The 25,214-nt window shown below is 39.9% G+C and overlaps 1 protein-coding gene across 17 annotated transcripts in view; it reads right to left on the reverse strand.

Moving 5' to 3' along the window:
• CAMTA1 (calmodulin binding transcription activator 1) overlaps positions 1–25,214 on the reverse strand; it is a 980,974-nt gene that overhangs the window by 888,890 nt on the left and 66,870 nt on the right. For 2 of the 17 annotated variants that reach the window (XR_008492581.2, XR_008492582.2), the window contains exon 4: positions 4,431–4,514. The exons of 14 other annotated variants lie outside the window; for them this stretch is intronic. Coding sequence is in view for 1 of the 3 variants with exons in the window: in XM_054441177.2 (XP_054297152.1) it covers positions 4,506–4,514 (9 nt within the window). In the remaining 2 variants the exon portion in view is untranslated. Of the gene's footprint in view, positions 1–4,250; positions 4,515–25,214 lie in introns of those variants that run through there. One more of the 17 variants, XM_054441177.2, reaches the window with a different exon arrangement.

Raw genomic sequence — 25,214 nt, forward strand, 5'->3', positions numbered from 1 at the left:
ATGGTGGAAGAAAGAGAAAACAAGGAAAGAGGGAACTATGGAGGAGAAGAAAAGAAGGGAAAAATAAACCCACAAAAGAGAGGAAGAGAAAAAAAAAATGAAAGAACAAGAAAGCAAGCAGGGCCCTCTACTTCATTTCACTCTAACTAAATTCAAACCTGGCTTCTGTGGTGATCAAGTGCTCACTCATGGAAGATGGTATTCTACAGGGTGGATGCCAGGAACTTTTCCTACAGAAACAGTACTAACAATTGTTGGCTGAACAACTAGACTGGCCCATAAAACTCATTTTACCTTACAATGGAGTCAACTACAGAATTAATAGCACTGGCCCACACTCCAGAAGCACAGATCCATATGTGCACAATTTAAGGACCTATTTGTTTTCTTGTTTACAAAATAAACTTCCTGTATTTCTGAACCTATCCATCTCTCTAGAACAAGAGTCTTGGGATGGGGCAAGTGTTTCTTAAAAAGTGAATTATTTTAAAAGCTGTACAGAGGATTCTGGATGTGCAGCCAGGATTGAGGAAGCCACTGGTAATAAGAGTCCCTAAAACTGACACATGTATGACAGAGCCCACCATGGGGGGCAAGAAGACGGGCGGTTGTTGAAGCCAGCTAGGGGCCTTCAGAAGTTAGGGGCGCTGTTGCATTAAAAGGTCTGGGCCAGGCGCAGTGGCTCACACCTATAATCCCAGCACTTTGGGAGGCCAAGGTGGACAAATCACGAGGTCAGGAAAGTTCGAGACCAGCCTGGCCAACATGGTGAAACCCCATTTCTACTAAAAATACAAAAAATTAGCTAGGCGTGGTCGCGGGCACCTGTAATCCCAGCTACTCAGGAAGCTGAGGCAGGAGAATCGCTTGAACCCAGGAGGCAGAGGTTGCAGTGAGCCGAGATCGCGCCACTGCACTCCAGCCTGGGTGACAGTGCGAGAACCCATCTCAAAAAAAAAAAAACAAAAAACAAAAAAAGGTCTGATGGCTGAAGGATGATAATGCGTACAGCTGAGGTCCCTGCAACTAAAAGGGCAAAACCGTTTCTTGGGAATGGCTCAGCCAGGTTTGCAGCTCAATGCAAGGCAGCAGTGCCGTGATATGAGTGGCACTTGGATTTAAGGGCCTGTTTGGCAGTTTACTGAGGGTGTGAGCCTGGGTGAATTTATTTAACCTATCTGGGCATCAGCATTCTCATGTGCAAAATGGGGTGAACATACCACTCACCTTGTAGATAAATGTGGATTAAAATGTATGGAAAGCCCTGGGATGAATATGTAACAGGCATTCTTACACACTCAGGAAAGGCAGTGATGTCCCTTCCACCTCACTCAAGAGGACAACGAAGCCTCATGCAGCTGGGTAAAAACCTTGAAACAGTTCAACACTTCTGACTCCTTCAAAGCTACCTAGACACCTTACCAAGCGTAAAAGGGAACGAGAAAGGCTAAGCAGGTAAAAGGTGGGTCTGTCCCTCAGGTTTCCTTCCTTGTCCCTCCATAGCCAAAAACAGTTAAAAGAACCTATCAACAAAGGGTTATGGAGCTCTTTGTGATCTAAACTTTTCTTCCTAAGAGATTAAAAACCCAGATTTAACTTTATGCACCTGAACTTGCATCTGTTTTAAAGGTGCTTAATTACCATAAACTATTCAGTTCCTCTCTCTAAACATATAAGGGTCTCTAAGTCAATGTTAGAAGACTACTGGGGAATGGTTTCAAATCTGATTTTCTGTAAGGTGTGAGTCCCCCTGCTGGGGTTTTCTGGGTGTGAGGATCAGCCACACTACATGGCAGGCACTGCCCTAAGCACTTTGTGGACATGTGCTCAGCTAAAACTCACCAGGATCCTTTAGTGGGTACTATTATTATCATCCCCAATTTAAAGAGGGGGAAACTCAGGCACAGAGAGGTTGGGTGATTTGCTGTGGTCAGACCACTTGCAAGAGGTCGAGGTGGGATTCGAACCAAGGCAGCCTGGTTCCAGAGCCCATGGTCCTGGCCTTTCACCACGGGGTTCACTACCACTGCCTCTCAGCACACCGGTTATGCCTGCCAACAGCACAGCCATAGGATGAGGTTCAGTTTCAAAAGCACCTTTCTTCTGAGTTCCCAGTGTGTCTGTCACACAGTTTCATTTATCCTCCCAACAACCCTAAAAAGCAAGTGGGAGACACACAGTATCTACATTTCACAGAGGATAAAACAGAAGTAGCATCAATGAAATGTCTTACAACTCCTATATTTTAAGTCAAACAGCTAATTTCACTGTTTTTACACCAAAATGAAAGTCTTCTGAAGTCTTTCTGTTGGAGTATTTCAGTTTTGTGTGACTACCTCAACAGATACCAGAAACATATCCAGAGACTTTGCTCGTCCAAAGCAGGTTATCTGACTCTCAAATGAAGGTTTTTCTCAATGAATCACGTTTACAAAAACATCCATTGGCTTACAGTCTACTAAATGTCCCTAAATGCTAACCAAATAAACAATGCTCATTGGAAATAAGCCATAAATGTGTCCATGTACTAGCTCTCTTAGAAAAATGAGGTTATCTTAAAATGTATTAAGCAGAAAACTTTAAAGAAAATCTAACTGATCTAATCATAAAATAAAATAAGAGAATAAAAACTTTTCTCGTCTTAACCTATTAATTTCTCTTCAGCTCCTACTGGACTTACAAATAAAGTACTGTCTACCTCAAAGGCAGATGGGAGCCCCAGGGGAGCCGATTCCATCAGCAGGGAGCTGTGACTCTCCTGGGTACCATCAACCAGCTCATCCCTCAGGGGTCAGCCGGTTTGGGGCTGCTTGAGCAAGAGGAATGGAGGCAACAAGCAGTCATGACCCCCCGCATGGCTTCCATGTACCATCCACTGAGCCAGATGCCATTCCTTTAGTGCTAGAAGGACATGGCATCAAAGGAACAAATAAAGGACATACCTAAGGCAAAAAAGTCTTTGGGGATCTGGAAAACACGCCAGCACAACTGTGAAAAGCATTATTTAAAAAAAAAAAAAAAAAAAAAAAATCACCTTAAAATTCAAGGTTTAGCAAAAAAGTTGCTCCTGACTACTGGGACATTATAAATCACAGGGGCTTTATAATCATAGGATGGTTTACCTATTTGTATTTTTCAGCTCTGATATTTTGCAATTCTGTGAAAAGAAAACATACCCAACAGGCCAAAGGCAGCTTTTCAGGTATCCAAGTATACTAGGCAAGAACAAGCTCGTGAGCCTGAACAAAAGTGTTCGTGAGAGTTCCAATCGCCAGCGAACAGCTAACCACGACTAATTTTAATTTGTGGTTCTAATGAATGATATAAACTTTTATAGGTATCAACAAAGCTCAAAGAGGACTTAAATCCATTTCAGTGCTCATTTAGCAGCTTCAGCTGTGTGCAATTAAAACATCAGCATTAAATGTTAGAGAATAAAATAATGAGACACTTAAAAAGTAATCTGTGCTTCAGTGGGCCATGCTGAGAGAATTCACATGATTTTTTTTAAGGACATGATTTCTAAGGAGTATCTTGCCAGTTCAAAGAACTGACTCAAGTTTGGTTTCTGTCTTTTGGTTTTGGTTTGTTTTGCTTTAGATTAAGAATTTTCTGAAAAGAGAAATACAATAAAAATGCATTGTTTGAAAAACAGTCATGAAATTGCATATGGCAGAAATCAATCTGGTATTGAGACCACCAGGGCTGGCTGACCAGGTTTTGGCAGAGACAAAAGTACATTTTTTGGTCATGTTAAAATTGTTGCTTGTTCTTAACTTATGCCTAAAATTAAAGAAATAAAATATCAGAAGAGTGGGGAAAGGTGAATTTGGGTAATGAGGCAACTTTGTATTTTTCTAGTCCTTAAATGAAATTAAAATTAAAAGTCTAAGCTTTTTCTCCCCAAAATACTTCAGAATACAAAATATAATCTGAAGATGTATACTACGGCAGCTAAGACTAATAAATTCAAGTTGCTACTATTTCTGAAAGAAAGGTAAGTTACTCTGCAGAGGAAGGGGTATGTGGTGATGGTGATGGTGAGGGTGTATGTGTGAGAAGGTGAGGGGCAATGGTTTGGGTGGTTTGGGAGTAGAGAAGAGGTATGGGTGTCCTGGGTGTGTGTAAGTTATACGTAAATATCAAGTTAATTCAGCTTCTGCAAAACACGAATAAAAAAGGAAATATACTGTATGGGGAAATACACTCATTAAACTTAAATTTTAAAAGGATGAAAACACAGATTACACTTTATTTTAAAACTGAAATGAATTTTAATACGGAAAATGAAGACAGCATTTTGCAAATTTATCGCTCAAAGGGGTATCTCTATTTGAGGAAATCAGCGTGTTACACTTTGAAAGATGAAATGTTACAGCTTGTACACCAAAATTAAAAAATGAAATTAAATTAAAAAATGAAATGGTTACCAAGGTAATGCAGGTCAGGGGATCAAAGGTGAAGGGTCACACATTATTAAAAAGAAATCCAAAAGGACGGCTGCATCATGATCTCTGCAAAACAAAGGAGCTCCAGTAAGTAAAACTAGTATCTCTGAGAATTTAAAATCAAGCTCTTGAAAAGATTCCACTGTAATTGAACCCCATCATTCCTGATGTCGTGTAGAGCCATTTTTATTTACATACAAAACCACACTTTCATTACCTGTTACCAACAATTTTTTTTAATTTAACCATTCAATCATTAAAACCTAAAATCCTACAATATCTTCAACTGAAAGTGACCAAAAGTGCTGATATTTCAATTTGACCCCATAACCTGTTTTCTGGAAATGACAGTGTTTGATAAGTTGCCAACACATCAGAAATCTAATGTGGTCACAGCATGGTGAGTTTTTCCCTCTCCTCAAGGAATGAGTTCCAAAATTGAGTTTTTGCAAATTTGTTTCATTTGAAGTAGCTGCATAAAATTTCCATTATTGGAACATTTAGTATAACAATGTTCTAGAAGACAGCAATAAAGTGATACATGATAAAATAAACCGTGTAACTGTATCTATTAAGATCTGTTCTCACATTCAACTTTCACTGCACAGGGGAAAAAAAGACATTTTAAGCAAAATAACTTGCTAGTTCTACTGCAACTACACAGAATTAATAGGGGCTTGACACGAGGACTATCTACAAGGGTTTTTTGTTTTGTTTTTCCTGTATCTGATAGGCTTCATTTCTTCAATAAATGTTATTATTTACTCACTTTCCCCATTAACAAACTAAAGCAGTTTATGTTTTTTAAAAGGACAGACCTAAGGTTTTGTTTTGAAACATGAAGCTACCAACCAAATCATGACAAACTTTGCAGTAATGGTAAGCACTATAATTAATGGTTATACTAAATAATTTCAGTATTCATTTCACTAGTATATAAAATGAACAGTATCATAACACAATCATCTTTAGTGTCTCCTGTCTGAAAATTAAGCTTTAGCAGGCTATATGCTCCCTGGTTTAGGGATCCAAATTCCTTAGTGCTTACTAGACAGCAGATTCTACAAAGCAGTGTAAATAATGGCCTGCAATACAGGAGAGTAAATGGGAGGGGCACAACCAGTAAAAAGAACTTAGTTACCATTCTTTTTACAAGAGTCCCCACTTGCAATTTCTTCTTACATTCTCCTACTTAGTTGTAGCCCACAATATTTAACATTTGAGTTAACCTTGTTAAAATTAAATTCCAAAAACACTTAGATATTAAAATATAGACAACTTCCAAAAGGATTTTATTAAAAGAAACAGAATATTCTTTCTAGAGGCTTATGGCAATCAATAAATAAACAAACTCTATAAATGCCAGATGTTTGTTCCTGTGATTAGGTTTTGTTAAAATAACCTGCAGAGCTCATGCACTCGGTCTGAGTGTTAGTGCCCTAAAGCCATGTTTCAAAAAACACAATTTTTTTTTTTTTAAGTTGCATAGCTACTGAAAAGTAAACTTGCATTTCATTTCTCTGGAATGCTCGTCTCACATAAAGTCTGTCACATACGTGTTTGTTGCTCGGAGGCATGCAAGCAATTTTGAACACTATAGAAGGAATCAATACTCCATCAAAACAATGCATATGTTGTTTTAGTAGCATCATTACTTAGACCATTTCAGCATGTTTGTAACAAAAAACAAGAAGCAAGTAGTGTAACACTAGTCAAGTTTTGTTTCTCAAAAATATTTTGTATTAAAAAGGAGAAAAAGTAAACCTGTTCAAATCAACTATCTCTATGTACCTCCTTCATTACTAAAACATGTATTAAATAACAATCTCTTCTTGACATCAAGATGATGCAGTACTCACAGATGCTTTTTTAAAGTCTTCTAAATCATCTTTAAAATTCACCAACTCACACACACAAAAATGTTAGCCCAAATCTTCTATCAGCTTAATCTCTGCAAAGTTTCAGACACCAGACTACCTGAACATGATGTCCAGTCAGTAATCATTCTAAGTGCCTGAATGTTACAACCAACCGAATTCCCACGTGGGAATGAAATCAATCGCCTCACCTAAATACTTAGTGGTTCTGACAAAATGGCTCCAAATGAAATGGTGCCAATAATAACATTTTAGGTGATTTCAAAAAAATCTACAAAGGATTTTAGCTAATGTTTTCTACATGAGTTTGCTATTTAGGGAAGGGAAGGTAAAGGCTACTAGCAGTTTACTATGTCCCTCACAGTCAAGGAACCTGGAATATAATTTAATAAGTAAAAAGAAGGCTAGAAGCCATCCAAGCGGCAATGCAACCCTAGGGAGTAACTAATTCCACTTAAATTATGAAAACAAAGAGCTGATTCTGAGTCCAGTCTGTTTGCTGAGGCAAGTATATGAGCCACACACATTTTCCCACAGAAATAATGCTGTAAAGAGGAATTAGACTTGACAACTGTCGATTTAACCTGAACTATTTGAGGTTATTGGGCCTGAGTAGCTTCTCGCCCCATCAAGGGCTGGCGTAAGTCTTAACTTTGGATACAAAGCCCTCTCTTCAGAACCTCATGTCTTCTTGCCCCACTCCCAGGCGCCAGCAGCAGTGCCTGAGGATCCAAGATTATCCATCTTCCTCTCTCTTTCAGAAGGCTCCCTTTCTTCAGTAAGGCACAGTCAGCTCATGACTATGAATGGACTGAATTAATACACACCAGTGCATGAACAGACTGAGCCTGAGGGGTTTTCATTCACCCCAAACAAATCCCCAACTGGCAGAACTACCAGGTATTTTTACATCAAAGAGTACAGAAAGCTAGTCTAGCTCAAGGAAGACTTTTTACATTACAGCTTGTCTCTTTGTAACTCGTAAGTGAATTAGACAGGAAATACTCAAAGACCCTAACCAACCCCCAAAACCTTGCATAGGATACAAGCTATCCTTAATCTAAAACTGGAAATCTACTCTACGCTGCCCTATCTGTGAGTTACATGGAAGCTGAAAGAAGAAACACACCAAGTTTCACTTTCACAAGTCCATCAAGTCATCAGTGTTACAGCAAAGAATATTCTTCTAGGGAAATTATCACCCATATTAAGCTCTAACTACCTGGATAACATTTTATAGGAATACCTTTTCCAACAAACCCAATTTGTATTCTATGTTAAAAATCTTCCCCCCACCCTCCCCGCCTCACACCAAGGAGTAGTACTTAAGCACAGGGAATTAGTTCACTTCTCAACTAAACAGACAAAGAACAAAGAATGTCATTTCTAGTAAGGTTAAATCATGACAGAAATGCCGCCATTTTCACCTCAGGCATGTTACTTTCAAAACAAAATACATGGAAGAACTGTAAAGAAATGAAAAATAAAGAGCCAAGAAAATGCAGAGTCACAGAAGCTAGAAGGAGACAGCTGAAGAAACGCATTAAAATAAAACCCTATACAGTCGTTTTTTAACCCTATACAGTCGGGTTTTTTTTGGGTTTTTTTTTGTTTTGTTTTTTTGTTTTAAAAAAGAGTATTGCTCTGTCACCCAGGCTAGAGTGCAGTAGCAAGATCTTGGATCACTGCAGCCTCCGCCTCCCAGGTAAAACTTTATACATTCTACTAACTCTTTACAAAATCGCTGTTAACTCAACATTATATAATGCTTTCTGCAGCAGAAACTAACCTCAGCAAGTATATTCAACAATTAAAAAGAACTACCGAGGCCAGGCACGCTTCTGTGGCTCACGCCTATAATCCCACCACTTTGGGAGGCAAAGGCAGGAGGATCGCTTGAGCCCAGAAGTTCGAGACCAGCCTGGGCAATATAGGGGAACCCCATCTCCACAAAAAATAAACAACATTAGCTGGGTGTGGTGGTGCATGCCTGCAGTCTCAGCTACTTAGGCAGCTGAGGCAGAAGGAACACGAGCCCAGGAAGTGGAGGCAGCAGTGAGCTGATACTGTGCCACTCACTACATTCCAGCCTGGGTGACAGAGCAAGACCCCGTCTCTGGGGGAGGGGAAAAAAAAAAAGAAAAGAAAAAAAAAGAGGTGATTACAATGATAAGGCAAAGTTTATTATTTTTAATCTATAAATATAAATAAATCAATCACCGGCATGCCATTCAACAACAAAAAAATGCACTTGAGCTAAGTATACACTACAGTTAGTGGGGATTACATTTTTATTACATTTCATGTTAGAATTCATGTTAGTCTTTCTAGCATGATAAAAATGCCATCTATTGAAAAACCAAAGAAAAGCGCAGCCTTTGGCTTTCATGTCTGTAGCTCATCCGCAAGCGGCCGGCAGGTGCTGTCCTTCCTTTCTCTCCCTCTCCTGCCAGCAGGGACCATCTCCACCTCTATTCCAGCCTTTCTGAAAATATATTTCCTGTCAAACTCTTCCAAGATGGTCTGTTCAGAGAATCTGTTTCTCAAAACTTTCTATAAATATTACAGCAACCTATACCTACAATCATATTATTTCCACAATACTCCTCAAAAAGAAACAAAAAGCAAAAACTACAAGTTAAATATCTTTCTACCTAGTATTTTATCCTCAATAATGTAACTTTTTTCCCTAAAAACATCAAAGCTTTCACAAAAGGAGGAGAAGGGTGGGCAGAAGGAATCGCAAAAGGCACCAGGAAACTTTGGAGAGTGATAACATGCTCATTATCATAGTATGGTAATGGTTGTGTGGTGTATACAGATACACACTTGCAAAACGTACAAGACAATGCACAACTTAGTATGCCAATTACACCTCAATAAAGCTGCTTAAGAATGGTAGGTGGGGAGCCTGAGACAAGAACGCTGCCCTCTCTGCGTGCTTTAGGCACGCAGCCATGCTGTGGCCATCCACACAAAGGAAGCTGAGAGATCATGGAGAAGCACACGGGAGCCACCATCCCTGAGCTGCCTGTCTTCTTCTTACATGAGAAAATAAAAGAATCCTCAATGTTTATGAATATAGAAATACATAATAAACACATAAATGCTACATATTTAAAACCCTTAGTATTGATTACTAATTTTCAAATTAGCCACAAACCTGAAATTACCATATTTTCCAAAGCAAAAGTCCGGGCACAGTCTGACATAGTTTCTCTAAAAAGAGACTATCTGAAATCAGCTTTAGATATACTTCTATTTTTGCAACTGACATGCTAATCCACAAAATATGCTTAAATTTTTTTCTTCCAATTGGCCTGCTGCATTGCACCAACTCTATCATAGTCTAGACCCACTCATTTCTCATGCTACCCCACTACCCACTAGGGAAAAATGATCATAAAATACAAATCAAATTCCTCCCAAACACAAATAATATAAAAAATAAAACAACAGGGAGACAAATTCACCCACTGTTGATTTTATTTCCACATTACTTGTTTTTAAACTTACTAGCCAGGCATACCAGGGTTCACTTTCATCTTTCTACTGGCTTCCTGTAGGGCAGTCTGGATCATCAAGAAGCTGACATTTCCCATTCCCTCTATTCACTGATTCTCAAACTTCAGAATGAAAAAGAATCCACTATCTAAATAACATCACTTGCAAAAATGTTTTCTAAGTCCTACCCCTAAGAGATTATAATGTAGGGTACCAAAAAAGTGGTTAAGGAATTCACATTTTTGGTAAATCCTCCAGGTGAGTCTGATTACAAGTTCACAATCCTGTGAACAGTATTTATCCTTTAAGATAAATACTGCCCAGATGGGTCTAACTTCAAACTTCATCCTCCAGTCCCAACATATACACTCTCTCCTCAACACAGGCACCAAGTCACAGACGTCAAAGCTGCTAAAATGTAAATTAAGAAACAAATTCAAGTTGATAACAGCTTAAGGTAATCGTCCCTCTAAAGACTATTACATTTTTTTAAATGCCAAGATACCTAAGAAGTCTTTACAACTTTAAAGAATAAAGCCACACTGCAAGATGGGGTAGCTACACAGAACGTAAGGAGTCCTTTCTGGGCTTTAAAATCACGCCATCCTTGAACCTGGGCTCCCACTTACTACTTCTGTGGCCTTGGACAAAGTATTGAATTTTTCAACTAAGGTCTCACTTTCTTCATTTGCAACATGAGAACAGTAACATCCCTACCTCACAGAGTTGCTGTGAGAATAAACAAAAATAATTAATGTAACTACTTAGGCTAGTACTCAGGACCTCAAAAGCAAAAAACATTAGCTCTGTGATTGCTATGATTATACTGATCACCTTACATTCCTTTTCTTAGCGGATTCTTTCCACAACTTACAAGGGAGACACTGCTGTCCACATTTTTGCAGACGGGTAGAGGTTAAGCTCAAGAGTGTAGATCTTAAAAATGCTAAAGCCAGAATTCAAACGAAATCTGCCCAGATCTATCCTAACCACAACTGGAATGCTGAAGGATCTGTAAGTTTCTCCCTCTCCCTCAACAGGCTCACTCACAAGCACTCATATCCCCACACTCTGCACTAGGCCTGGCAGACCCAGGTTCCCGGTAACTGTCTGTTGAATGAGAGAATGAATGAATGGGTCCTCAGGAGTGGCAGAGGCTGAACACACTTTCTAGATCCACTACTGTACCCACCACAGCACCTTATGTGACACATTTAAAAGAATACATGTGGGATTTAAATCAATGGACTAAGAAAAATAAATTCAAGTACTTTTTTGCATACTGGCATGCTAAAAATGAAGAGTGTTTTCCATTCAAAAGATAAAATCCACCCATTCAGGCTGGGCACGGTGGCTCACACCTGTAATTCTAGCACTTTGGGAGGCCAAGGAGGGAGGATTGCTTGAGTCCAGAAGTTTGAGCCCAGAAGTTTCAGACCAGCCTGGGCCACATAGTGAGACCCCATTTCTATTAAAAATTTTTAAATTTTTAAAAAATTTCACCCAGTCAACAAACATTTATCAAGCATCCACTGTGGCACAGGCTCGGTACAGGTAACAGGGACACACAGTGACATGCCGAGGCACTTCTCAGCCTTGTCCACCCCAGCACTGAGGAACAATTCCGACACAGAACAAGTAACTCCCTGCAACAGGGGTACAGTGTGGCATGCTCCAGAAACAGCCGGCAAGAGTGCCCCATGGACCCTGCAAGGGGATGGGAAATGTCCCCTGAAGAAACAACATGTAAATGGCATGTAAGCTGGGATCCCAAGGGAACCAAGGTGGAGGGCGACCATCATTCTAAGCAGAGGCAACGACATGTCTAAGGGAGCTGAGAGTGTTGAAGGGACTCGGGCAAGAAACCGGTGTCTGGAACAGAGGACAAGGCGAGAGGGGCTTGGCAGGAGATGAGAGAGGTGACAGAGACGAGCTTACGCAGGCCTGGCAGACTGTGTCTAGAAGGTGGGGTGGTATCTCAAGTACAACAGGAAGCCGCTCAAAGGCTTGGGAACAAGAGTACCACTGACCAACTGGCATTTGAAAAGGACCACGTTGGCATCTGGGTGGAGACTGGGTTGGAGAAGGCAAGGGCACAAGCAGGGCATGAGTCAGAAGATCGCTCAATGCCATCTGCACACAGGCAATTGTGGCTTGGACTGCAGCAGTGGCTGCAAAGAGTGACTTGGACAGAATGGAAATTTACTTGGGAAAAAGAACCAGCAGGAATTGTTTTGGATTCAAAACAGATAAAAAGAAGAGGAAAGTGTCAAAAATGCCAGTAATTTTACAGTGAAGAAATCTAACAAACACTACCTCGGCCGGTGATCAAGGTTAATACCATCAGTAGTAAATCATGTTGAGAGCAGGCACCCTTGATATGATGTGATGAGAATGGCACTCTGCCTCTGTGGTCTTCCTTCCCCAAAACCCATTATCCAAGTCTAATCACGAGAAAAACAGTAGACAAATCCAAATTGAAGAACACTGTATAAAATACCTAGTTTGTCAAGGTCAACAAAAACAAGAAAAAATCTAATAAACTGTCAGTCTAATGGAGCCTAAGAAGATATGACAACTAGATGTAATGTGGCATCCTGAATGGAATTCCGAAAAAGAAAAAGACTTTAGGGGAAAATTAAGGAAATCTGAATAAAGTGTAGAGTTTAGTGTAAATAATGTGTTGGTACTGGTTCACTGGTGTGAAACATGTACCACAGTAATGTTAGCAGGGGAAACAGGTGTGGAGTGCACAGGAACTCTCCTTAATATTCTTCAGACATCTCTGTAACTCTGAAACTATCCTAAATTTAAAAGTTTACTTTAAAACTGATCCCTGAAATTTGACTTGATCGCCTGGGAGGCTCAAGTACCCTTCACTGAGGACACAGAAGGGGACATGGGAGGAAAATCATGAAGCTCCATCTCAGACATGAGGCTGGAGCACCCATCAGACACTCAGCAGAGACAGCAGGGAGGCAGCTCTGGAGTGGAGCTCAGCAAAGAGCTCTGACCTCATGAAACAAACCTAGGAGCCATCAGCAGATTGGATCTCTGGAAGCAGATGGGGGTCACCTAGAGTAAGAATGAATATAGAGAAGGGCCTGAACTCACAGGGGTTGGGGAGGGAATGGGGAGATGGCGGTCAAAGGGTATAAACTTTTGGTTATAACGTGAATATTTTCTGGGACTCTAATGTACAGCATGGTGACTATAGCTAATAATACTGTATTGTTTATCTGAAATTTGCTAACAGAGCAGATCTTAAGTGTCCTCACTCCTCTCCTCCACCATACACACACAGTAACACCGTATAGTGAGGGATGTGCTGGTTGATTGTGCTAATCATTACACGATGTATACACACATCAAATTATGTTGTATACTTTGAACATACACACCTTTTACTTGTCAAATTATACCTCAACAAAGCTGGGGGAAAGTTTACCATTTCCTTCAGAAACAAATTAGTGTAATTCTGATGATTTATATTCTTGTCACCTTTTTTCCCAAAGAAAATAGTTATCTTTTTCGGGTAAAAGATGAGACTATTTGATTAAGCCTTTTTGACTCTCTTCTTTCCAAAACAAGGGAAAAGAGCCTCGGTCTAATTGCTGAGAAATACCCACATTTAATGGTCACAGACAGAAGGCCCAGGGTCAAGCTCTGGGGAAATTCCACCTTTAAATGATGCGAGAGGAGGGTCACGAAGGAAATCTCCTAAGTGGGAGAGAAACAGGGGGCATGCACCATCCCAAGAGCCAAGGGGGGAAGGCACAGCCAAAGTGGGTGAGTATGTCTGAAAAATCATTAAAAAGGAAAAATGTTCCTTCTACTTAACAGTGATCTAAGAAAGAAGGTTCGGCGGAATAACGGAAGCTAAATTCAAATTGGAATGGTTAAAAAATGAAAGAAAAAAAACAAAACTCTTTCAAGAAGTCTGGCTCTCAGATTTTACACCTATGTTCATGGCATTATTCAAAATACCCAAAGGCTGAAACAACCCAAGCACCCATGGATGGATGAACAAATCAACAAAATGTGGTGTGCACATAACGAATTCAGCCTTCAAAGGGAAGGAAAGGCTAACACATGCTACAACATGGATGAACTTTGATGATATAAGGCTAAATGAAATAGACCAGTCAGAAAAAAAGACAAATACTAGGCTGGGCGCGGTGGCTCACTCCCGCAATCCTAGCACTTTGGGAGGCCGAGGCAGGTGGACCACCTGAAGTCAGGAGTTTGAGACCAGCCTGGCCAACCATGGCCAACATGGTGAAATTCTGTCTCTACTAAAAATATAAAAAGTAGCCAGGCATTGTGGCAGACGCCTGTAATCCCAGCTACTCAGGAGGCTGAGGCAGGAGAATCGCTTGAACCCGGGAGGCAGGGGTTGCAGTGAGCCAAGATTGCACCACTGCACTCCAGCCTGGGCGACAGAGTAAGACTCCGTCTCAAAAAAAAAAAAAAAAAAAGACAAATACTATATGACTTCACTTTATGAGGTACTTAGAATAGTCAAATTCATACAGACAGACAGTAAAAGGGTGGCTGCCGGGCGCGAAGGGTAGAGAGAATGGGGAATTACTGTTGACTGGGTACACAGTTTCGGTTTTACAAGATGAGAAGAGTTCTGGAGATGGATGGTGCTGATGGTTGCACAGCAATGTGAATGTTTAAATGGTTAAGACAACAAATTTTATATATGTAGATTTTACCACAATTTAAAATTTTTTAAAGCAGTCTGGCCAATCCATATCAAGCTACAATGACCTGCCATGAGAAAGTTGTAAAGCTGAAGAACACTGGCCCACAGCAGCACTTCCTAAGCGCTTTCCTACCGACGTGCGGTTCAGTGGAAACGGGTTGCACGGGCCTTGTGAGGGGGACTAAGCCACTCCAACCCCTGACCAGTGGTTTCTGACCTCAAGGATACTCATTCATTCTCCAGTACGTCCTACAGATATTCTTATTTTTAATGTGTTCTAAGATGTGAGAAGTCATGGCTGAAGAAATAAGGGTTAGAGATCATTTCAATTCCATCTCAGTGACAAGAAAAGTTGCTTTAGTTTTCGTTAACCTACAACTTCTGCTGCCAAAGGACAAAAAAGATGATGTGATCTTACTGAAACCAGTAACAGAGATCAGTTAGACAAATGAATCTCTACTGTAAAGTCACACTCCACGGCCAGGCACAGTGGCTCATGCCTGTAATCCCAGAACTTTGGGAGGCCAAGGCGGGCAGATCACTTGAGGTCAGGAGTTCAAGAACAGCCTGGACAACGAGGTGAAACCCCGTCTCTACCAACAACACAAAAATTAGCCAGGCGTGGTGGCATGTGCCTGCTACTTGGGAGGCTGAGCCACGAGAATCACTTGAACCCGGGAGGTGGAGATTGCAGTGAGTTGAGATTACACCACTGCACTCCAGCCTGGGTGACAGGGCAAGACTCTGACCCAAAAAAAAAAAAAAAGTAAGTCACACTCCACTTCTGACAGTTTTTTGTTTTTTTTGTTTTGTTTTTTTGAGACGGAGTCTCACTCTGTCACCCAGGCTGGAGGGCAATGGCACAATCTGGGGTCACTACAACTTCTGCCTCCCGGGTTCAAGCAATTCTCCCACCTCAGCCTCCCAAGTAGCTGGGATTACAGGCATGCACCACCACGCCAGGCTAATTTTTTGTATTTTTAGTAGAGATGGGGTTTCACCATGTTGGCCAGGCTGGTCTTGAACTCCTGACCTCCAAGTAATCCGCCCACCTCGACTTCCCAAAGTGCTGAGATTACGGGTGTGAGTCACTGCGCCCGGCCCTGATAGACCTTTAAGAACAGAATAGGAGCAATACTTTCCTCTTTACAATATGTTAGAATGACAAAAACTAAATCAGTGTATAAGGAAAGAAAAAACAACGTGGTAATTTTGTAGGCACAGAATAAACAGATCAATGAACAAAGAGTTCAGGTAAAAAACCACGTATTTGTGGAAACTTAGCACATGGTAATGGCAACATCTCAAATCAGTAGAAAATGATCAATGACTCAATAATAACCATCTTATTTGGAGAAAAATGAAATCAGAGCTCTAACTCATCCCATTCACATATAAAAAAAGTTTAGCTATATTAAACATCTAAGGATAAAAATTCAAAACAAAGAAGAAAATCTAGGGAGAATACTTAATTACTGGTGTGGGAAAGACTAAGTACACATGCCATCAAGGCCAAAAAATTCAAAGTTTGGGAGCATGACTCATAGGACTGGCATGAGGACATAATGAGTTAAGAAAACTAAGACTGAAATACAGATGACTAACGGAAGAAATATTATACACACTTCTTTTAAAAGAAAAACAGAAATGAGAAAGAAAAAGAACGAAGAACCTACTAGAAAAAAAGACTGAAGACTATTATAAAAAGTAACATATCCAAAAAAAATAGCATAAATGGTCAAACCATGCTAAATTGCAGGAATATACAAAGAAACATAAATTAAAAGGAGATCTGAGTCTTCTATCTGTTGGACTGAGGAAAGATTTAAAAGACTGACAACACTTACCATTGGTAAGGGTTTGGGGAAATGGATGCTCTCACTTTTAGCTAGTGAGAGTCCAAATTGGTATTCCACAACATTTCTTTTCTTTTCTTTTTTTTGAGACAGGGTCTTACTCTGTTGCACAGGCTGGGGTGCAGTCGCACGATCACAGCTCACTGCAGCCTCAACTTCCTGGGCTCAAGTGATCCTCCCACCTTAGCTTCCCGAGCAGCTGGGACCACAGGAACACACAACCATGCCCAGCTAATTTTGTTTATTTTTTGTAAAGCCGGGTCTCCCTATATTGCCCAGGCTGGTCTTGAACTCCTGGGCTCAAGTGATCCTGCTGCCCAGACCTTTCAAACTGCTGGAATTACAGGAGTGGCCACTGCACCTGGCCTGGTACAACATTTCTAAGGGCATATGTCAAATATTTACACTCTGACAAGCACTCCTGTCCTAGAAGATAACTGGAGATGTTAAGTGCATCACTTATTATAAGAGCAAAATACGACGACAACCAATAAGGGACTGGCTTAAAACTTTTTATGGCACATCCATGCTATGTCTTTATGCACATACATACCCACACATACGCACTGACACAAAAAATGTCCACAACATATTGTATAAATGGGGAGGAAAACACAGGGAAGCTGTATACGATTCCTCTTGTATGTATACTCAAACATATATACATACAACACACACACGATTTACACAAGCATTTATAAAGTCCAAAAAAGGATATAAATCAAATTGCTCACAATGGTTATCTCCTAGGATGTACAATTTTAGGATAAAGTCAGTTTATAATCTCTACACTCCTGTTATTAGAGTTTTTCAAAGACCATTTATTACTTTTATAAGTATATATTTTACATACACTGTTGTAATAAAATATAATAAGACAATTTCTATGGAAGTGGACAGAAATCTATGGCAAAAAGGACATAATGATTTGTATGCTCCCTTTCTTCATTAATATGTAAAGTCCTTTAACTATAAGGCAGCTTCCAGTTATGACTGAATGGTCTTAAAACATCCATTTTTTTTTAGACAAAGGAATGCTCTATACTGAACAGTCAGAAGTTAGATCTTTCTGAGTTATGGCAAAGTTATGACACTGGGGTCCTCATATACAAAGCATAAGACTCAGGAAATAAAGGACAATCTCCTTTACGCATGTATAAATTAGAAGGAGCTATAGCCTGTCAATACGATTTCAGACACACATGATCACTGTGAGGCTAAACCTAGCAGAGACCCATGAAAATACTCACTATAGGATCAGACCAATTAACTGATTAAAAGAGTAGCTGCAAGAAATTTAACTTATTTAATATATAACCACACCTGTATAATGCCAACTAAACTGGTTTCTGTAATGGGCATAAAACAATCACAACACCCCCACCCCCCGCCCACACACACACACACACCACCACCACCACCACCACCACACACACACCACTTTAAGTAAGGATAATGCTGAAAACAAGACAGGCTGTAACAGAACCTCAATATACAAAGTGATATGTAATCTCAATTTTATTGTAATAATACCGAAAACAGTCACTTCTTAAGTGGGTAATGTCCCTAAGGATAAGTAGTTCTGTAAACTATATTAATGTATCTAAGAAACATACAGTAAACAAAACGAATGCCATGAAACAAAGCTAATTCAAAGAACTCAAAATACAATTGAACAGTTAAAATCCTTTAAAAGCAAAAACAGCTGTAATTTGAATTGGAGATATCAGTACTAACATCCCTACAATATGTCTTCATTTATGACTGGCCTATCTTTCTTTCTTCAGTATCCCACTCCTCATTCCTTCCCATTCCTGGGATCCTGAATCATTAATTCATTCACACAGCAATTCTTTACTGAGCATTTACTATGTGCCAGGCACCACTCTAAACTCTGGAGATGCAGCAGTGAGTAAAACTAAAATCTCTGCCCTGGCATATCTTGCATTCTAGTGGCATCAAATCCATCAGTGCCACCCACAACATAAAATTGCAACCTTCTGGCCATCCCACCTCAACATCCCTACATCTCCCCATTAATAGGCTTTTTTTTTCTTTTTACAACGCACTCGGCACATGATTTGATTTTTAGTGTCCCCACTTTAGAACATTCAGCTCCAGAAGACAGGAATGTTTTTTATGTTTTGTATGTTCCAAGAGCTTAGAATATTGCCTGTCATACAGACATTCAAATATTTGTTGAGTTAATGAATGCCTTCTCTTCCCTCTATGGTCTAGCTCTCTCTCCCAATGAAAGTTGCTCACATCTATCCTACTCTGTAAACAAAACACATGTCCTCTGTCCTACAGCCCGACCCTACCTTGCCTGCTACTTTCTAGCTTCTTTGAAGATGCAGAACTGCAGTAGTCTGTACCAACTATCTTCACTTCTTCACTTTCACTGCAACTGCTTTGGTTTTGTTTGTTTGGTCACCAAAGCCTTCTTCATCTGCAAATCCAAATTTATTTTACTTTTTTAATTGAACAAGTAATTCGTATTCACTACAAAAGTACACAGAAAATGGCATCACATGCCATGTAATGACTTAAGCCAGAAACCTGGAAGTTACTCTCAATGTCTCCCTGTCTCTCCCAGCCCACACTCAATCCATCACCAGTTCTGAATGATTCTATTTCCAAACCCCATCTCCAAGTCATCCAGTTATCTCCAGCTCCACTACTGGGCCTTGGCGCCACCTCCACCGTTAACTTTCACTGGATTCCTGCAAACTGCACCCAGTGGTCTCTCAACCGCCATTCTTGCCTCCAATCCCCTGACCACTCAGCACCCCACACGGTGGCTGTAAATAGCAAAACAGTCCAAGAATCTCCTATTTCAGACGTCTATCACGGGCAACCCTTCACAGGGACATCCCAGTTTCCAAGGTGGCCTATGGCTGTGAGCAGCATGACCCCTGCTGTGGCCTCTTTCCTGCCACTCTCTACCTCCCCCTACCCTCTAGAGACCTCCCACTCCTCACTTCAGACATGCCGAGCTCTTCCCATCATGAAGTCTGCCCGCAAGCCTCCCCTCCATCTAGATCACTCTTCTCACCAAGCTAACCTCCTCCTCATCACTTCCATCATAAAAATATCACTTTCTAAGAGAAGTCTTCCCTGGCTTCTCATCTGAATTACATTGTCCTCTCTTGATTTTTCCTTCTTAACCCTTTAGAGCACTGTGTAAGTATGTACCCATTCTTATAATTATCTGCATAATGACTGTCTCCCTTTGAAAGCAAGATTTTGTTTTGATCCATCTATCTATCCATCCATCCATCCAATCTATCTAACCAATCTATTTAATTCTATCTATCTATCTATCTATCCCCCAGTGACTAGAACAGTGCCTGGCACAAAAGAGCTCAGATGAATGACTGACTGTCCTATTAGCCTGTAAACTCTGCAAAAACAAGTTCAATGTCTATTTTGTCTGCTGTTATCTATCTCATAACAAACACATTGTCTGGAATAGAGAAAATACTCAACATTTATTAAATAAATGCTGAATGAATACTAAAAAAAAAAAAAAAGCAGCAGGGGGAAGCATCATAATTCTGTCACAGGGAAAAAAAAAAAAAAACACTGGTTCCATCTTGGCCACCTTGATATATACAGCCTTCCAGACTGCTCTACATTGTGTTAATTGTATGGCGTCCAGCTCCTGCAATGCAGGTGGCTTCTCCAGTACCCATCTCCACAAGCACCTGCAGCTGCTCCAGCCTCCAGAGACTACAGCACACAACAGCAGGCCATACCCAGCAGCCAGCAACTCCCCCCAGCATCCCACTCTGGAGGTTTTGTAGCACGGTACCTCCAGTGAGACACCTCCCCATGAAGAGCTTTTGTGTGGCGCCCTAGTGAGCAACTTCTGGCAGGTATCAGAGGGTGGATTTCCATTAAGTTCCACTAGTATGACATGCCAGCAACTTCTTGGCCATGCAGTAAACCAGCCATGCCCTCTGGATGAGGTCTGGATCTTGGTCCTTGGGGAAGGAGGGACTCTTCCTTGCGTACTCTACCTCAGCCCCAGGGGCAGCAGTTGCTCTGTTTATCTGCTATTTTCATATTCTTTACAATTCTCTTCACTTTTCACTAGCCCAACCAAATCCCTCCTTACTTCGATTCCCTGTTATAATTAGTAATTATCCACATTAAATGCTGCTTTCAATTTACTGATGATACAGTTTGAATCTGTATCCACACCCAAATCTCATGTCCACACTGTAATCTCCAGTACTGGAGATGGGGCCTGGTGGGAGGTGACTGGATCATGGGGGTGCACCTTCACGAATGGCTTAGCACCGTCCCTTTGGTACTGTTCTCATGATTGAGTTCTCACGAGATCCGACTGTTTAAGTGTGTAGCACCTCCCCTCCTCTCTCTCTCTTGCTCCTGCTCTGGCGATGTAAGACAAGCCTGCTTCCCCTTCGCCTTCTGCCATGATTGTAAGTTTCCTGAGGCCTCCCCCAGAATCCAAGCAGATGCCGGCACCATGCTTCCTGAACAGCCTGTGGAACCATGAGCAAATTAAACCTCTTTTCTCTATAAATCACCCAGTCTTGGGTATTTCTTTATAGCACTGTGAGGACAAACTAATACAACTGGTTTCTCTCTCCTGATTGGATCCAGATTGATACAAATTTGGAATCTGTGTTTGTTGTTGGTATATAAAATTGCAATTGTGTCCAGAATTACCTTGAATCTTGCAACCTAGCTTATTATTTATAATAAGTTATAAAGAGGTTTTTAATTTTCTACATATACAATCATGTCATCTACAAAATCACAGTTTTATTCTTCCCCTTCTCATCCCTGTACTATTTTTCTTGCCGTACTCAACTAGGTAGGACTTCCAGTAAAATAATAAACAGAATTGGTGACAGTGAAGACAACTTCTCTTTCCCAGTCTCAAAAGAAAACTTTCAACATTTCACCAGTAAACATGGTGTTTGCTATCGGATTTTTCTGAGTAATCTTTATCAAATTAAGGAAGTTAACTTTTATTCATAATGTATTAAGAGATTCCATTTTGAATGGGTATTGGATTTTACCAAAGGCAATCTTTGCACCTCTGACATTATCATGATTTTTCTGCTCTACTCTATTAGTGATTTATACTGATCAATTTTTCAAATATTAAACCTATCTTTATAAGTATGATATTCTGAATTTAGTCCTTTGAAATTTGTTGAGATTTACTCTATAAATCAACAATTTTGATCAATGTTCCCTATGCATATGAAAAGAATGTACAGTCTACAGTTATTGGGTGCAGTGTTGTATTTCATATTTCATTATATTCCATATTTCATTTTGAATGTATCTTACTTTCAACAGTCTTTTGTTGCTTAACAACAGGGCTACATTATGAGAAATACATCACTAGGCTATTTCATCATTGTGCAAAGATGACAATGTACTTACACAAATATACTTACACACAGATGTACTTACAAAAACCTAGATAGTACAACCTTCTACATTCCTAAGCCATGTAGTATATCCTATTGCCCTTGGGCTATGAATCTGCATATTATTGTACTGAATATTGCAAGCAACTGTGACACAATGATAGGTATTTGTATCTAAACATATCTAAACACAGAAACAGTAATGTGTTACACTATGACACTATGACATCTCTACGAGACAGGAATTTTTCAGTTCCATTAAAATCTTATGAGACCAGCATCATATATATAGTCAGTCCCCTGTTGACTGAAACATCATTATGAAGCACAGGACAGTAGTATGTCTAAATTACACATAAACCCACTGAGATTTCACTTAGGTCAAGTTTGTTCATTATGTTATAGAAATCTTCTATGTCCTTACTGATACTTTGTTTCTGAGTTAATAAAGATGGTATATTAAAACTTTCCACTATGAATTGCGGATTTGTCTGTTCTTTGTCATTTCTGTTAATTCTTGCTTTATGTATTTTGAGATAGTGTTTTTAGGTACATACAGAGGTAGAACTATTGTAACTTCCTGGAGAACTGAACTGAGTATTTTACCATTATGTATGTCTTTATCCCAAGTAATTATTCTACCCTAAAGTCTACTTTATTAATAAAGGTACACCAGTTTTCTTTTAATGTTTGAGTAATACGTCTTTTCTACCATTTTATTTTCAACTTTTCTGCATCCTTGAAAGCGGTACAGAGTTGTGATCTGCTTTGATTTTTTATCCAATTTCTCAATCTTTGCTTTTTAATTAGAAATTTTGGTTCATTTTTATTTAATATAATTATTGATAGACTAAGTTTAAATCTAACACCTTACTGTTCACTTCCTATTTTTCCCACATGCTCTGTTTCTGTTTTTGGTCTTCTTGCCTTCTTTCAGATTAATCAAGTTTTACTACTACTACTGCTGTTACTATTCCATATTTCCCCTCTATTAATTTGTTAATTAAATATATTTTACTACTCTTTTAATGACTATCCTAGAGATTACAGCATGTGTCCTTGACTTATCAAAGTCTCAAGTAAATTAATATTTTTACCACTTCCTGGGCAATGAAAAGACCGTAAGATACTAACTTTTATTTAACACCCCCACAATTTATATGCTACTATTATATTTTAAAATTCTATGTATATTTTAAACCACAAATAATTATTTTACCCAACAGTGTTCATTTACATTTACCATCTTATTTCTCATTTCTTTGGTCTTCACTTTTCCACGCATCTTAAAGCTGCCATCCAGGATCATTTCTCTTCTGCCAAAGACCAATCTTTCTATTACTCCCTTTAGTGCAGGTCTGGTGTAATTAACTCTGTGATACTGTGATATAATAAGAAACATATATTTGGTCTTCATTTCAAGTTCCTGGCATCAAGCCCTGAAACTCTTGGAATTTCCTGAGTTACGGTAATAAGAAGAGCAGACATACCTGAGTTTATGATGAGAGGACTCTTGGGAGAACGGCGACTGGTTACCAAAGCAACCAATCATGTGATTAGAGAATTCAGACTTTCATCCCCTGTCATTCTGCTCCCCACCCCACCACCTCCTGGGAAGGGAGAGAGGTTAGAGACTGAGTTCAATAACCAATGGCCAATGGCCAATGATTTGATCAATCATGCCTTCATAGTAGAGCCTCCATAAAAACCCAAACAACAGAGTCCAGACAGCTTCTGGGATGGTGAACACATAGGGGAGCTGGGAGGGTGACTCACCTGGAGAGGGTGTGCAAGTTCTGAGTTCCTCCCCATACCTTGCCCTATGCATCTCTCTTTTAGCTGTTCCTGAATTGTATCCTGTATAATCAACAGGTAAACCTAGGTAAATGTTTCCCTGTTTTGTGAGCCATTCTAGCAAATCACTGAATCTGAGGAGGGGGTTACAGGAATCACTTCATAGCAGTCGGTAAGAAATATCAGAGACCTGGACTTGCAATTGGTTTCTAAGCAATCTTGTGAGGCTGAGCTCTCAACCTGTGAAGCAAGTAATTCCAGGCAGTTAGTATCCAAACTAAGTTAAATTGCAGAATACCTGGAGTCCACAGAGAACTGGAGAATTGGTTGATATGAAAAAACCCCTACACATTTGGTATGAGAAGTTTTGTGAGTGTAGAAGAAAGAGAATTGGGGTTTTGGCTTTTTCTTTTAAATCCTTCTCATTTTTGTTGATCTAAAGAAGTGATAATTTTGTCCTCACTTTTGAAGGATATATTTGCTGGGTATAACATTCTAGTTTCACTGTTTACCTTTTTTACATTTTTAAAACATTAGTTCATTGCCTTCTGGTAAGGATGCACTGTCTATTACATCTACTGAGAAATCAGCTGTCAATCTCATTGCTCTTTTGAAGGCAGTATGTAGTTTTTCTTTGGTTACTTTTTTTTTTTTTTTTTGACATAGTCTCACTCTCGCCTAGGCTGGAGTACAGTGGTGCGATCTTGGCTCACTGCAATATCTGCCTCCTGGGTTCAAGCAATTCTTGTGCCTCAGCCTCCCCAAGTGGCTGGGATTATAGGCGTGCACCACCATGCCCGGCTAATTTTTGTATTTTTAGTAGAGGTGGGGTTTTGCCACGTTGGCTAGGCTGGTCTCAAACTTCTGGCCTCAAGTGATCCATCCGCCTCAGCCTCCCAAAGAGCTAGGATTACAGGAGTGAGCCACTGCACCTGGCCTCTGGTTACTATTAAAATGTTCTCCTTATCTTAGATTTCTGGTAGTATTTTTTAAATCTGTGATGAGATGGCTTTTGTCTGTTATGAACAATTCTCAGCTATCATCACTCCAAATACTGCTTCTGCAGCACTCCTCCTTCCTTTCCTACTAGGATTTCAATTACATGTTGGTTAGACCTCTCCACAGAATCCCTAAGACTCACTCTTTCATGTATGTCCAGCCCATTTTTCTTTCCATGTTTCATTCTGAACATTTGTTTTCTACTTATCAGTATTACTAATGTACTGCTAAACCCATTAACTGACATCTTAATTTCAGTTACGGTCCTTTAACTCTACAGTTTACATTTGGTTTTTCTACTGGGGAGGGGGTGGTGTGGTTCCAATTTCCCTATTCTTAATCTTATAACTCTGTAAACATACTACATACATTACCCTTTTCTATTAACTTCACTATCTAGATCCCTGTCCATCCACTTCCATAGTCTGTTGTTTCTCTTGGCGTTCAGTAACATTGTCTTAAATCCTCATCTGCCTGGTGATTTCTGAGTGCCAAACATTGTAAATAAACATAGAGCTCATCTGAGATTATGAGTGATGTTATCTTCTTCTATTAATGAAAGGAATTATACTTGCTTCTTTCCAGAACACCTTGATCCAGTCAGGAACTGA

This window comes from Pongo pygmaeus, chromosome 1 (assembly GCF_028885625.2).
Source record: "Pongo pygmaeus isolate AG05252 chromosome 1, NHGRI_mPonPyg2-v2.0_pri, whole genome shotgun sequence".
In the NCBI taxonomy this organism is placed as follows: Eukaryota; Metazoa; Chordata; class Mammalia; order Primates; family Hominidae; genus Pongo; species Pongo pygmaeus.